The sequence below is a fragment of the Simochromis diagramma genome, unplaced genomic scaffold, assembly GCF_900408965.1.
Source record: "Simochromis diagramma unplaced genomic scaffold, fSimDia1.1 OVJJ01000571.1, whole genome shotgun sequence".
In the NCBI taxonomy this organism is placed as follows: domain Eukaryota; kingdom Metazoa; phylum Chordata; class Actinopteri; order Cichliformes; family Cichlidae; genus Simochromis; species Simochromis diagramma.
In genome coordinates this window covers 3,374,391-3,389,826 of record NW_024386885.1, presented here as the reverse complement: position 1 = coordinate 3,389,826, position 15,436 = coordinate 3,374,391, and the positions used below count along the sequence as shown (strand labels likewise).

At 42.8% G+C, this 15,436-nt stretch overlaps 1 protein-coding gene across 3 annotated transcripts; it reads left to right on the top strand.

Moving 5' to 3' along the window:
* Positions 1-8,453: 8,453 nt before the first annotated feature.
* On the top strand, positions 8,454-14,820 carry LOC120734634. Of its 3 annotated transcripts, none has more exons than XM_040033563.1 (6): positions 8,454-8,470; positions 11,029-11,331; positions 13,211-13,504; positions 13,580-13,705; positions 14,261-14,310; positions 14,558-14,819. In XM_040033563.1, coding segments are annotated over exons 1-6 (858 nt in total). In that variant the 5' UTR covers positions 8,454-8,469; the 3' UTR covers positions 14,642-14,819. The 3 variants fall into 3 exon arrangements, with proteins under 3 accessions (XP_039889497.1, XP_039889496.1, XP_039889495.1); XM_040033562.1 differs by lacking the exon at positions 8,454-8,470 and adding an exon at positions 8,876-8,940 and having other exon boundaries at positions 14,558-14,820; XM_040033561.1 differs by lacking the exon at positions 8,454-8,470 and having other exon boundaries at positions 10,570-11,331.
* Positions 14,821-15,436: the final 616 nt, after the last annotated feature.

Here is a 15,436-nt window from a genome sequence, read left to right as displayed (position 1 = left end):
CAGGATGCAGATCAGAGATCTACAGAAATGTTTCGGCCTTTCCAAAAATCTTTAAATCTACTTCAGATTCTAACGCGGAAACTTGCTTCTTCCGACCACATGAAGACCTGTGGCAGTGAGAAACCCTCTGTGAGGCGTCTGGCTCAGTTTCCTCTGTAGTGTTTCAGACTGAGAGCGAGCAGACCTGAGGTTATGAAACAGTTCATGCTCCTCATCTTAGTGCACTTACCTTACGTTCAGTTATTAATGCAGGTTTTAAAGTGTCTGTTGTTCCTCTGTGCAGACTTCAGCTGGTGTTTGACTTGGACGTGACACTCAAACTATAAATTATGCAAATTCATTGGAAAAGCAGCAGCTGCTCTTCATAACGGCTGAAACAGTCAGTAAAAGAAGAGGAACTGATGGGTCCTTACATCCTGCTGTGAAGATCAGTGAGCACACTCTTCATCAGCTTTTATTGTTTGGACCAAAACATCGAACATGTGACGCACAAAAAACAAAGGAACGCAAAACAAACAACATGATATCATTTTAGTGACTGTTGCACTGAGTCAGGCCACCATCAACACTAATGCAATATATTAATGCACTTTTAAATGGAATAAACTGAGCTCAGGCACAGGGAGGCTGTGAGTGTTTGGTGTGAATAAGTCCAGACTTCCCATTTCACTGACACACAGAGGAACTCTGCTTCTCTTCCCTCTGAACTCATCTTCTCATTTTTCTGTTAATCTGCACAGAAGCAGTGAAACAAACAGACACAAATATTTAAACTTGGTGTTTATAGGAGAGTTTTTGGGAAGATTTGTTTTGCAGACGCTCGCTGTGGAAAAAAAAGAGGACATGGAAGAAAGATCAGCGTGTCCTGATGTTTTAAACAAGAAAAGGAAGAAACTGAGATTCTGGTTCCTCCCAGTCTCCTGAGAAACAGCAGCAGGGACAGTTTCATACATTTCATACTTTTGTGCATGTTTGAGGATGAAAAGCTTCCAGCTCTCTCTTTGTGAGAATCAGATTACATTCACTGGCTGAGAAACACATTCAAACATTTAAGTTATAATCGTGTAGGAGTCAGTGTAACTTACAGGTTTGGAGGAAGTTTGGTAGATTTTTGTATCTCAGTAGACGTTTAGTGTCTGCTGGAAAAATGCTCTCATTCATCCTCAGGTTACACCCATGCTTACAAAAAATTCCCAAATGCCGTCATCTCATTGCAGCTGTCTCACGTCACCTGATCTCATCAGATTTCACTGAGAACAATACTTTTTGTATTTAAGCCCGATGTGTCTGCAGGGTCACAGCGAGCAGACGACAAAGACCAAAACACGAAACCTGTTCATTCATTCATCGTTTCCACCTCCACGTGTGAAGGTTTCAGATAAATGTTTGGAGGATTTTTGAGTTTAAACACTAAAGCTGTCAAAGGGCAGCTGCAGGTAGAAGATGGTGTGGATGTAGTGATGGAGAACAGAGGTAACTGGTGAGGGCGGAGCTGGGTTTGTGAAACAGGGCCTGAAGTTAAAACTGGTCAGAGCTGAATAAATAACTCCTCAGCTGAAGGTGACCTGAGAACACGATAAAGCGTATTTACACACGTCGTTAGTGAAATACTGCAGAGGGGGAAGCATAAAACACACGCGTGACAGATGGTTAACAAGGTGAAGCCACGCCCCCTACACAGACAAAGGCAGACAGGTGCTTTCATCCTGATACCTTCATGTGAACTGTGTCAAAGAGGAAGAAGGATCCACTGTTAGCGTGTTCACATCCAACCCTGCACTCAGTTCCTGTCCTCGTTATCTCAGGGCTCTTGTTTGCACACTTTGTGCTGTTTTCATGTTTCACAAAGAAGATAAACGAGCTGAGGTCAAGATAATAACACGACTTTAGCTCTGACTGCATCAGACTGAGCGGCGACAGCTGCTGTTGTTCGTGGATAAGCTGGTGAAGTCAAACCATAAAAAGAACAAAGACTCTACCTGATGCATGTGGATGAGTCTGTGTGGTTGTGACAACATTAAGCTTGTTGTCAGAGCAGCATGGTCTCACAGAGCTGTGGGGGTTCACAGCAGGCTGCTGCTCTCTGATTTGCATAAAGTTTGCATAAACCAAATGTGTCCCGCCTGCTTTGGCTGAAAGGTTGAAGTCTGATTACTGAACACAGCTGCTGCCCAGAGCTGAAACATGAAGCCAACAACAAGACCCAAAGACTGCATGCCATCTTTTATATACAGTCTCAGAGTGTCACAGACAAAGGGCCAGACATTTGGAAGCTCATTGGACTGGAAGCTGTAGCTCCTCCTCTTTTACATGGAGATGTAAAAGCACCTGGAGAGGGCGTGGAACCATCTCAGGCCGCAAAGATCAAAACTCCCTGCCTGTGGGGGATGGGACTCACCTCTTTAGCAGGTGTGATTCATCCGGGATGAGTCTCCAGCATCGACCGCAGACACACCCACCCCCACATCACACCTCCTCCACACGCCCTGGTCACTGCTCCCCAACCACAGCATACAGTCGTCGGTGACCCAGTGTTTGGATTTTGCATCATTATTATTATTGATCTGTTTTGTGTTCTGGCTCTTCGGTTCTTCAGTCTGTGATTTTTAGCTCTGAGGTTTAGTTCTGTCTTCATGTTTATTTTCTTGTCCCCAGTCGGTCGTGTCTCATGTCGCAGTTTGTTACTCCTGTCTCTGTGTTCCCTTTGTTCAGTATCAATTGGTGCCTCTGTCGTGTGTTTCCTGTTTTACTTTGACAGTCTGTTTCCTGTGTGCGGTGCGGCTGGTTTTGCTTCCCCTTGTCTCGTTAGCTCTAATTACCACCTGTTCCCCATCCTCTCGTTATGCTGTCTGTGTGTTTAAGTCCTGTGTTTCTCTCTGTCAGCGTTGTGCTGTCATCACTGCTGCGTTATGATCGTTTTCCAGTTCTCTGCTCATTGTTTAGCTTCCCCAGTCCAACTCCAGGCCTCGAGGGCCGGTGTCCTGCAGGTTTTAGATCTCACCCTGGGTCAGCACACCTGAATCACATGACTTCATTACCAGACCTTTGGAGAACTTCAAGGCATGCTGAGGAGGTAATTTAAATCAGTTGTGTTGGATCAAGGACACATCTAAACCTGCAGGACACCGGCCCTCGAGGCCTGGAGTTGGAGTTTCTTGTTTTGTTTCCTTGTATTCATGCAGAGTTTCTCCAACAATAAAAGCTGCACTTTAAGTTTAACTTCCTGTTTCTGAGTCCTGCATTTTGGGTCCTTCATCCTGCCTGACCAAGCAGGTTTCCCACTCGTGGGACTGATAGAGGTTTATCTTATCTTATAAACTGACAGCAGCTGTTAGAGCAGGATGCAATGCAGACAGGTGAGTCAGACGGGTGAAGGGAGATTCCAGAGGCTGGGATATATAAAAAAAGAAGTGAGTAAGACTGAATCAGTACATGAGTTGAAAGATCATCATCATCACCAAACTGATTTATTTCAGTGGTTTTAACTCACACCTTTAATTTCACACTTTTGTCCACAGTTCAAACTCCTCATCACTGCCTCTATGACGCGGTGGGACCTCCAGGCCTCGAGGGCCGGTGTCCTGCAGATCTCACCCTGGGTCAACACACCTGAGTCACATGATTAGCTCATCACCAGGCCTCTGGAGAACTTCACGACATGTTGAGGAGGACATTTAGACATTTGAATAAGCTGTGTTGGATCAAGGACACATCTAAACCTGCAGGACACCGGCCCTCCGACCCTGCTCTATGAACTCACAGTGCGCCCCCTTGTGTTCAGTGAGAGAAGTCCAGCTGATGCAGAAAGTGTTCACAAACTTGGGCTTAATTTACTTTATTATTACATTTTTACTGTTTAAAACTTATGATGCTCTTCCCGACTTAGCAGTTGTGTGATGACTCTGTGAGGTCTGTTTGGAGGTGATGTGAAGAAATGAGCAGGTGCAACCCGGAGCAACATCCCCCAGGAACCCGAAGAGGAGAGTCCTGGCCCCTAGCCCTGCCAGTGTAGCAGAAATGATGAGGATGATGATGCAGCAGCAGCCGTTCTTCTCTGCGTGAGTAGCTTAATGTTGTTCGTGTGTAATTTACGTTGAGTAGGCTAACCACGCTATTACATTAATGCATGTAAGGTGAACTAGCAAACACCATCGTAGTTACATGCGGCTGTCTTCTTGTTTGATGGCAGATACTCCCTTCACCCTGGCCAAAAGGCTAAAATGACCAAAGAAAAAGAGGGAAACGCCTAAACATGAGAGGTTTTGGACAAAGTTTGTGTTTTTTCCATTGTTTAAGCACTGCTTCCAGCCAAGAGTGATACCATATATGCCCCATAGCTGCAGAAAAGGCTAACATTGTTATCTTTTTACAAAAACCAGCTGAACATGAGAGGTTTTTGGACCAGTTTTGTGTTCTCCATTCTTTAAGCACCGGTTTGAGCACCGTTTGAGCACCGGCACCGTTTCAAAAGTACCGGTTTGGCACCGGTATCGGATAAAACCTAAACGATACCCATCCCTAATCACGATATTTATGGCTGAAACAGGCTGAAAGCTGCAGGCTGGGTCTGTACCAACGTCACGAGTCAGAGTAATCAGAGTAAAGTATAATACTCAAGGAATAATTATATGGGCGTATAAAGTTTTCTTTATTTGAGTTCAGAAAGATGACACAGTCTCAGCTTTAGTTTAAAAATGCTGAAGAATTTAAAAGTGTTTAAATATTAATGTAATGATGAGTTTTTGTTGACGTCCTCTGCAGGACTTTGCAGTGAACACAGGGGGCGCCTGTGAGCCCAGTGATGAGCTCTCTGTGCTCAGGCTTCAGCTTCACATGTTTGAACTGTGGACAAAGGTGTGAAAACAAAGTGATGAAGTTTAAACCATGAGAATAAATCTCGGTGATGGTTTCACTGCGAGGGTCGTCCTGGCCTGCAGTCAGGACCTGAAATTAAACTCAAACGTTTGTTTTGCTGCTCTCCTGTCGTGTGACCTCACAGGTCAAACCCAGAGTTAGTTTAACGAGTTCATGTGAGCGTTTATCTCCGACGTGAATCCAGATAACGTGCTGGTCTCAGAGCTAGCACAGCGCCACCTGCCCACTGACTCCGTCCCTCACAGAGTTCCTCGTATTTTTGTTCTTTACGGTTTGGTCCCGTTTCTGTTTGCACACTTACAGTTTTCCTCCTGCTCTCTGTCTGTTAGTGGAGCTGTGGGCTCATTCTTCAGGCCCTTGCGTGTTCGACACGAGTGTAAATATGATGCTAACGATGTTCTGACACAGGAACAGGAGCTGAGCAGCATCTGCTGACAGTTCAGGTCTGCAGACATTTATATCACAAACACCTCCAAGTACAGCAGCTTTCATTCTGAAGGAGTTTGCAGTTATTCCTCCATGAATGTGTCTCTGAGTGCTGCCAGCATGTTACCCTGTTAGTGTGACAGTGATCAGTAAAAGTCTCAGGTGGTGTTCGAAGCCTCTCACAGCTCAGACACACAGAGCTGTGAGAGGCTTCTGTGGTCGTTTCTGTAGAAATGAGAGCTGAGAGCTCACGACGTCTCTGCTGTCACATGTCAGACTGTGGTCGACCCCACTGACCTGAGACTGTGGACAGTGTGCAGCGTTCCTCTGAACCCCACTGTGGAGCTGTCACAGAACAGGAAGCACTCGTGGTTTCCTCAGCAGGAAACAGGTCATCATGCTGCAGCAGCAAGACGGACAATCTACTAGTAGTTACAGCAGTATTCATTGCAGTATTCATTGCAGTATTCATTGCAGTATTCATTGCAGTATTAATGCAGTATTCATTGCAGTATTCATTGCAGCATTCACTGCAGTATAAATGCAGTATTCATTGCAGTATTCATTGCAGTATTCATTGCAGTATTCATTGCAGTATTCATTGCAGTATTGATGCAGTATTGATGCAGTATTGATGCAGTATTAATTGCAGTATTCATTGCAGTATTCACTGCAGTATTAATGCAGTATTCATTGCAGTATTCATTGCAGTATTCATTGCAGTATTAATTACAGTATTCATTGCAGTTTTAATGCAGTATTCACTGCAGTATTAATGCAGTATTCATTGCAGTATTAATGCAGTATTCATTGCAGTATTCAGAGCAGTATTCATTGCAATATTAATTGCAGTATTCATTGCAATATTCGTTGCAGTATTCAGAGCAGTATTATTGCAGTATTCATTGCAATATTAATTGCAGTATTCATTGCAATATTCGTTGCAGTATTCATTGCAGTATTATTGCAGTATTCAGAGCAGTATTATTGCAGTATTATTGCAGTATTCATTGCAGTATTCATTGCAGTATTCATTGCAGTATTCATTGCAGTATTCATTGCCGTATTCATTGCAGTATTAATTACAGTATTCATTGCAGTTTTAATGCAGTATTCACTGCAGTATTAATGCAGTATTAATGCAGTATTCATTGCAGTATTCAGAGCAGTATTCATTGCAGTATTAATTACAGTATTCATTGCAGTTTTAATGCAGTATTCACTGCAGTATTAATGCAGTATTAATGCAGTATTCATTGCAGTATTCAGAGCAGTATTCATTGCAGTATTCATTGCCGTATTCATTGCAGTATTAATTACACTATTCATTGCAGTTTTAATGCAGTATTCACTGCAGTATTAATGCAGTATTAATGCAGTATTCATTGCAGTATTCAGAGCAGTATTCATTGCAGTATTAATTACACTATTCATTGCAGTTTTAATGCAGTATTAATGCAGTATTAATGCAGTATTAATGCAGTATTCACTGCAGTATTCACTGCAGTATTCACTGCAGTATTAATGCAGTATTAATGCAGTATTAATGCGGTATTCAATGCAGTATTCATTACAGTATTCATTGCAGTATTCATTGCAGTATTAATGCAGTATTAATGCAGTATTCATTGCAGTATTAATTGCAGTATTAATGCGGTATTCACTGCAGTATTCACTGCAGTATTCACTGCAGTATTAATGCAGTATTAATGCGGTATTCAATGCAGTATTCAATGCAGTATTCATTGCAGTATTCATTACAGTATTCATTGCAGTATTAATGCAGTATTAATGCAGTATTATTGCAGTATTCATTGCAGTATTCATTGCAGTATTCATTGCAGTATTCATTGCAGTATTCATTGCAGTATTAATGCAGTATTCATTGCAGTATTCATTGCAGTATTCATTGCAGTAATCATTGCAGTATTAATGCAGTATTCATTGCAGTATTAATGCAGTATTCATTGCAGTAATCATTGTTGTTTTAATGCAGTATTAATGCAGTATTCATTGCAGTAATCATTGTTGTTTTAATGCAGTATTGATTGCAGTATTCATTGCAGTAATCATTGTTGTTTTAATGCAGTATTCATTGCAGTATTGATTGCAGTATTGATTGCAGTATTGATTGCAGTATTGATTGCAGTATTGATTGCAGTATTGATTGCTGTTTTAATGCAGTATTCATTGCAGTATTCAATGCAGTATTCAATGCAGTATTCATTGCAGTAATCATTGTTTTTTTAATGCAGTATTCATTGCAGTATTAATTGCAGTATTGATTGCAGTATTCATTGCAGTATTGATTGCAGTATTCGTTGCAGTATCCACAGCAGTGCTGCTTCTTCTGTGTGTCGAGCTGTCCGGCAGTGCTGCATGTTTGTGGGAGAGAAATGTGATGATCTGTGACGGCAGCATCAGGACCGGACGAGTTCAATGTAACTGTGACTGCATCAGACTCTCCCTGCAGTACTTACATGTACTTGTACACGAGTAAAAATAGATGGTGTGGGAGGTTTTGCACTGTGCTTGTGTTGTTCGTAGCTGTTTTGTGGACCGAGACCTCCAACAGAAGCAGGCTCTCGGAGGGGCGGGGCCACCTGCTGACACCTGATGGGGGGAAGAGAAGGAGAGCAGAGATGATGCAACGTTAATGACATGCAACACACAGGGAGTGAAAAGGAGGCAACATAACCAAAGGAAGGTCGAAGGTCACCTGGTCCAGCCCTAACTATATGCTTTAGCAAACAGGAAAGTTTGAATCTTGAAAGTAGAGATAGTGTCTGTCTCCTGAATCCAAACTGGAAGCTGGTTCCACAGAAGAGGGGCCTGAAAACTGAAGGCTCTGCCTCCCATTCTACTTTTAAATACTCGAGGAACAACAAGTAGGCCTGCAGAGCGAGAGCGAAGTGCTCTAATAGGGTGATATGGTACTTTCCAATCCAAGCTGGCCCGCTCTCCTGAGAAGCAACAAGCAGAAGTCAGCCAGCAGTAACCACGGTCGTACAGCAGCCTCTGTGCAGTCTGTAGGCTAAAGACAAAACGTCCATTAGTCCTTGTTCCCCCTCTGACACAGGAAGATACAGGCCAATGCTGACCAGACCAGACAAACTTCACCAGAAGCTGCTGCACCTCTTCCAGACGACCAGGTGGTGGCACTAAAACAGTAAGTGTGTGCATAAGGATGAAGCAGCTACATATCTACTATATCTAGATACCAACGAGACATCCGCTCTCTAAGCTGGCTGACAAACCCCTGCTCTTTCAGAGAATAACAACCGCTTTGTTCATCCACCTGCTCTCCTACAGCCAACGGCACCTGCTCGAGGGTGGTGCTCGGCTGCAGCTCCACCCTGACTCCATGCTTCAAAGACGGCGTCCCCCAAAAACACAACAAACTAACAATCGCAGACAGCTCTGAAACGATCACACAACAAACACAGTGAGGAAACTGAAAAAGCATTTAATGAAAAACTCACACAGTCTCACTCACACCCACCAAACTCCCAGCATGCAGTGCGAGCGAGAGAGAGAAACAGAGAGAGAGAGAGGCTATTTTGGCTTCTTCATGTAAAAACCCTCCACAGTAACAGGAAGTCACGATGCCTCAGATGAGCTTTATTCTCGTGTTTTTAGGTAAGTTGGAGCTTCTTCGTTGTTGTTCAGGCTCCTAAAATCATTCTTCTGTGTATCAGTGACAAAAACAGGTGTTTGGCTCATTCTTAGAGCGATGCAGCTTTTACCTGTGAACAAACTGTTCAGTCAGAAACGTGTTTGTTGAACAAACAGCTGACAGACCAACAGAAGCAGCTTCAGCTTCACTGCATCTGTCAGCAGATGTTTGGTCTGCCAGATGTGGAGGATAAAGTTTGTCTTTGGATCCTTCCAGGCTTCATAACAAGAAATCAGCTTCATGACAAAGTTTGAAGAACAGTGTGATCATAATGATCTCACAGACATCACATTATCATGATATAAAGGAAGGTTGGAGATCGGCCTGTAATTAGCTAAGACTGCTGGGTCTAGAGATGCTTTTTGAGTAAAGGTGTAACTACAGCCAGCTTGAAGGCCTGTGGTACATAGCTGATCATTAGAGATAGGTTGATCATATTTAAGATCGAAGCATTAATTAATGGCAGGACTTCTTTGAGCAGTTTTGTAGGAATGGGGTCTAAAAGACACGTTGATGGTTTGGAGGAAGTAATTATTGAAGTTAACTCAGAAAGATCAATTGGAGAAAAAGAGTCTAACTCAACATCAGTGGTACTGAGAGTAGCTGTAGATAATATTACATCTGTGGGATGATTACTGGTAATTTTTTCTCTAATGATTAAAATGTTATTTGTGAAGTTCATGAAGTCATTACTAGTTAACGTTAAAGGGATTGTTGGCTCAACAGAGCTCTGACTGTTTGTCAGCCTGGCTACAGAGCTGAAGAGAAACCTGGGGTTGTTCTTATTGTCTTCAATCAGTGATGAATAGTAAGATGTTCTGGCTTTGCGGAGGGCTTTCTTATAAAGCAGCAAACTATTTCTCCAGGCTAAATGATGATCCTCTAAATTTGTGACACGCCATTTCCTCTCCAGATTACGAGTCGTCTGCTTTAGGCTACGTGTTTGAGACTTTACGGGGTGGCTGTAGCTCAGGCGGTAGAGCAGGTCCTCTACAGGTTGGTGGTTCGATTCCTGGCTCCCCTAGTCTGTATGCCAAATATCCTTGGGCAGGACAGTAACCCCAAATCCTTCCTTTGCTGTTGTTTGTAGTTTAGTTCAGCAGTTAAAGTCTCGCTTGTTGTTCATCACCTGCCTCCATCGTCTGCTGTTGGGTCCACACGCTCTCTTCTCCAAACCGTCTGCTCCACAGACGTGACAACAGCTCACAGTCATCATCGTTTTTACTGTGAACGTCCTCGAGCTGGTTGTTCACAGATGTTAGTTTCATTTGACGTTAGATAACTTCTGTTTTCTTCAAGTCTATTTTTTCTTTCTGCTTAAGATTTGTCCATTGTTTTGTTTCACTATTGTAAACCTCAGATATCAAACTTACTGCACATGTTCGGCCGTCGATCCTTTCAAACTGTTTTTTCTTTCTTCGTGCTTTAATTTGAAACTTGGACTAAATGTTGAAGAAAATCTGAGGTTTGTTGAATAAAATCATGTTGAATCTCTGTTGTATTAAACTGAGATATTTCACTGTTTCATGAGATCACTTTGTGTTTGATGGCAGCAGATCTCAGGTCAGTGACATGATCGGGTACAAAGAGTCTTCGAGAGGCCGAGTTTCTCAGAAACAAACAAGTTGATCAGTCTGCACGTCTGCAGAGGAAACATGACCCCGTCCAGCGTTTACAGACGTGTTGCTGCCATCAGATTAAAAATGAGCTCTCTCAGTTTAAACATGTCAAATGTTTTCTATCTTCTATTGTGAATAAAATATGGCTTCATGACATTTGAACATTATTCGACACCAACGACCTTTTTGCAGCTGTAAATGTTTAGTTTGTCACAACCAGATCAAAAAGTAAGAAGTTGTTGTGATTGGTGTAAAATGTGTGAGGCTGAGTTCCTCCTGTCACTGATGCAGCTCACATGTATCAGCTTCACCCTCCTCGTGCTTCATGTTGCCTGGATTTAATCCTCACTTACTTTCTGTGGCTCTTTGTAAGATCTCTGATCACTTTCATTAAAGTTCTCACTGACTGTTGGATCTCTTCATATTTTACAGTGATGAGATTTTCTGCTTCTGAGGAAGTGAAGAAGAACCTGACGGGCACTGTGGGAGGAAACATCACTCTACCTGACTCTGTGCAGGAGGAAGAGTTAGGATTTCTGTTATATGGAAGAAAGAATATTGCTCTGGTGAATAATGGAGAATTTAAAGTATTAAAGGAAAAGTACATGAACAGACTTCAGTGGGACAGAAACTCTGGACTCTTTACACTCACAGAGCTGCAGAGGGACGACTCAGGGAGTTATGCTGTCGACTCTAAAACAGGAAAAGGTTTCACATATGAGCTCACAGTGTACGGTAAGTCTCACATTTATTCTGGTATATTTTTGTGTAACATCCCAGCTCCATATGTGACCTCAGTCTGTATGTTCCTCATTAGTTCGGTCATATCATCACTTCAGAATAAAAACAGCTTTTTGTTCTTATAATCCCACAAATGTCTGGTGTGAAAGGAATAATCAGCTTTGACTTCAGTGTTTTCACCAACATTACTGATCTGTACAAAGTGAATGAAAGAACAGGACAAAGCAGAAACTTTAAACACTGTTCTTAGAAAATCCTGCAGAACAACTGAAATTAACACGTTTTTATTTAACAGCTTTTTTTAACCAAAACACAAAACTTCCTGTTTACTTGAACATGTTTCCCATTTCATGGTCACGTTAATCCACAGAGAAGTAACACAAAGCCTCATTGGCCATGTTCCCACTAGTGCCTAACTATCGCCCAATCACAGCTCAGCACAGCACCCTGTGAGTTTCTAAGGTATTGAACTTCTTTATGAAACATTAACAGTTACTTCTTACAGTGAAACATGTATATTTGAACAGCCCAGCTGCCACCTGTCAGTCTTGTGTGGCCTACAGTGTTACACTGCCTAACAAGCAGAACAGACACTTTTATTTTGACGGGTTTGTTGTTGATGGCGACTTCCTGTGGCTGCTGCTGTGAGAGGAACACATTACAAAACACGAGCTGTGGTTTCCACTCATGAAGCAACACGTTGTGCTGCAATGTTTGTGTCTGACTACAAAGCTGCTGTCTGTGTCGTAGGAAACCAACGACAGTCATGTAGTTACGGGAACGCACACACAGAATCATGTCTTTGTGTTTCCTGCTGTGAGTCTGTGGGACAGGAAACCTTAAACATGTCCAAATAAATGGATCAGACTGATGGAGCTCAGCACTGAAGCTGAAGATGCTGCTGCTCAATGACCTGCCTGAGCTGAAGGAAACCACGCTGGCATCTTTAGATCCTCACAAACTCCCAACATCCTGTTTCATAAACCTGTGAAAACTATCAACCTCCTTAAGTCTGACTCAGGCTGTTTGTCCTCAGCAGCTCCTGAAGTTTCATATCAGTGATGGTGTCGTTCAGCTTCATCGTACAGCTGAGACTTCTTCATGAAAGTGATTTGTCAGAAACATCAAAGTCACCTTTACAGCTCCATCACTTTGAGATGAGCTCAAACAAACATGCTGAGCTGTAGCTGCATGTTTGTTTGCAGTTCAGTCACTTCCTGAGAAAAATGCACGACTTCATATCTGTGCAGAGACGTGAAGGTTGAATTAAACATTTATAGCCTGGATTTTAAATCCTGATTTATAATAAAATTATAAATAATTACTACTTCTTTGGTGATGCTCTGATGGCTCCTCCAGTTCAATAGATTCCCTGTCCTGTGTCTTCTTCACATGAAATTTGGATTTTTATCATCTTTTCACATCAGAATCAAAGTGAAACTAGACGAATGTGGACAAAGCATCATGGATGAGCTGTGGTGCCCAGCAGGAGCCTCAGGAGTTTAACCTGTTTAGAGCTTTTTGTTGTTGTTAATGGGCTTTTTCTTCCTTTCATGAGGATTTGAATCAGAGCGTTTGTTTCTTCTGTGTCCTCTTCAGCACCTTCTGCTGATAGTGATGCTAGTTTGACAGGAAACCTGAGAAATCCCTCATAAACCTTTATAATGAGATTCAAATGGATATAATGGAGGTTTGGCAGTCTGCTGTCTCTGCTGTGTTTGAGATGAGCAGTTTCATATTAATGTTCACTGACTGCATTAAAGCAGCAATAACCAGAGCTCTGCTGTCCTGATGATGTTCACTAACAAAAAGCAGAAAGTTAAAAACATTTTTCTGATGTTAATTTTTGTTCTCCATCAACTTTCGTCCCCAGACTCTGTACCGACTCCTGCAGTGAAGAAAGTGAGTGTGAGCTCTGAGAGCTGCTCCTTACTGTGTTGGGTGGACAGAGAGACCACACTGCTGTGGTTCAAAGACGAGCAGATGCTGAACCAGAGCAGCTCTGCGCTCTCTCTGCCTCTCACTGTGCACAAACAGGACTTCAACTCCTCTTACAGATGTGTGGCTGCAAACCCTGCAGAGGAGAAAACTCTTCCTGTCCGTGTGAGAACCACCTGTGGAGACACAGACGACAACGACACCAACAGCTCGACTGAACCAAGAAACTGTGAGATTATTTCCATCTGTCATTTTAAACATGTTGTTCACTGTGTTTGCTGACATCTGATTTCCTGTTTGACAGATAACATCCTCATTATAATCTTCTGTGTCCTGAGTGCTACCCTCATCATCATCATCATCGTCATCATCATGAAGAGGAAGCATCCTGTCCAAGACAAGTTTAAACTCCTACAAGCTGCAGGCAGAGGTTTGTGTTCTTGAATATTTCTTTTCATATTTGTAATCTTGTTCTGAGACGTGAAGATCAAAGTGTAAAACATGTTTAAACCCCCCCATGACCAAACCACCAAACCCAAGCGGTCCTCCAGCACAGAAACAGCTGTGAGCAGACACATGACAGATTATTAGTTACTACAAATGTAAGAAGTAATCCGAGTACTTTCACTGGACCGACTCAGGTCCACCTGGTTCTGACAGACGCAACAACTGAGCCAAAAATCCTTTGAAGCTGAAAGTGTGAAAGTGCTGCCAGGTGAGTGTCACCTGTCTGCTGCTTGGAGGTCATTTCCTGTCACATGTGTTCCAGCTGATCCAGCTGTGATGAGCCGGCTGTCTTTAAACAAGCTGCAACAAGAGACACACACAGCTGTTTTCTACATTTACTCAGCTCCAACATTCACCAACTGTAACTGATCACAGTAGTAACTAGTTACTCCTGACGCTGCAGAGTATCATGCAGACGTGGACAGAGTAGGTGTCACATGTCTAACCTGAGGCTTCCATGAACTTTGTGTTTTCACAGCTCCTGTGGATGAAGTGGTCCTTTACACTGGCACAGGTGACAGCAGACAGGTGGGTACCTGCTCACACCGGCAGCTCAGAGTTCATGCAGCTCAGTGGAAGCTGACTACATGCAGACACACAACAAACACATGAAACACTAAAGTCAGGAGTGTGTTGGAGTCACAGTTCTTCTGCTGGAACATGAACTTCCACACAGATCACATTCTCCCTCTGGCTGCTCTCCACCAGGAGAAGCAGCCGTCTCCCACGTCCATGTTTCACTGCGTTGCTTATTCCCGTGTTTCTCCTTCTCCAGGGTGGGATTTTAGCGGCTGTATCAGGAACCAGTGATGGCTCCGGTCTGACAGCAGTGTCTTATAAACTGGTGCTCGTCACATGAGAGGTGTGACTGGCTGGAACGTCCGAGGAAAGCTGGACTCTGGAAAGAAGTTTTCCTTTGGTGCTGATGATTTGGATTGATTATGAATATAGTGTACTTTTACAGTGTGAATGTGCCACAGAAGAGTTTCCACCTACGTCATCATGACCTCTGACCTGCTCCTCTGACACTGATCATAAAAGACTGTATCCAGACAATGGACAGAGCCCATATGGAAAAGATGTATATAAATCTTAGAAAGTTTGTATCTGTCTTGTATGAAACTTGTATGAAAAGCATACAAGAGTGAAAGCACATATAAGATCCCTTGAAAAATTATATAATGAAACTTGTATGTTTTATATACTTACTAAAAAAATATATGAAAGTAATGAGAAAGTGGCCACTTTCATGAGTAAATCATATATGTTTTTACTATTTCTTTTCCATATGGGAGGATGCAGCTGTACGTCATGTTTACCTGTCAAATCATTCAAATGATGCAACAAAGCAAATCCCCTATGTAGCCGGTGTATCAGAAAAACTCAGGAGAGTTTTCTCCAAGCATGACATCCCGGTGTATTTCAGACCCAGCAACACGCTCAGACACAAACTGGTTCACCCGAAAGACAAAACTCCAAAACACAGACTTAACAATGTGGTGTTTGCTGTACAGTGCAGTGAGGAATGCCCAGACCTCTACATCGGAGAGACCAAACAGCCACTTCACAAGCGCATGGCACAACACAGAAGAGCCACCTCCACAGGACAAGACTCAGCAGTCCATCTGCGTCTAAAGGTCAAAGGACACTCTTT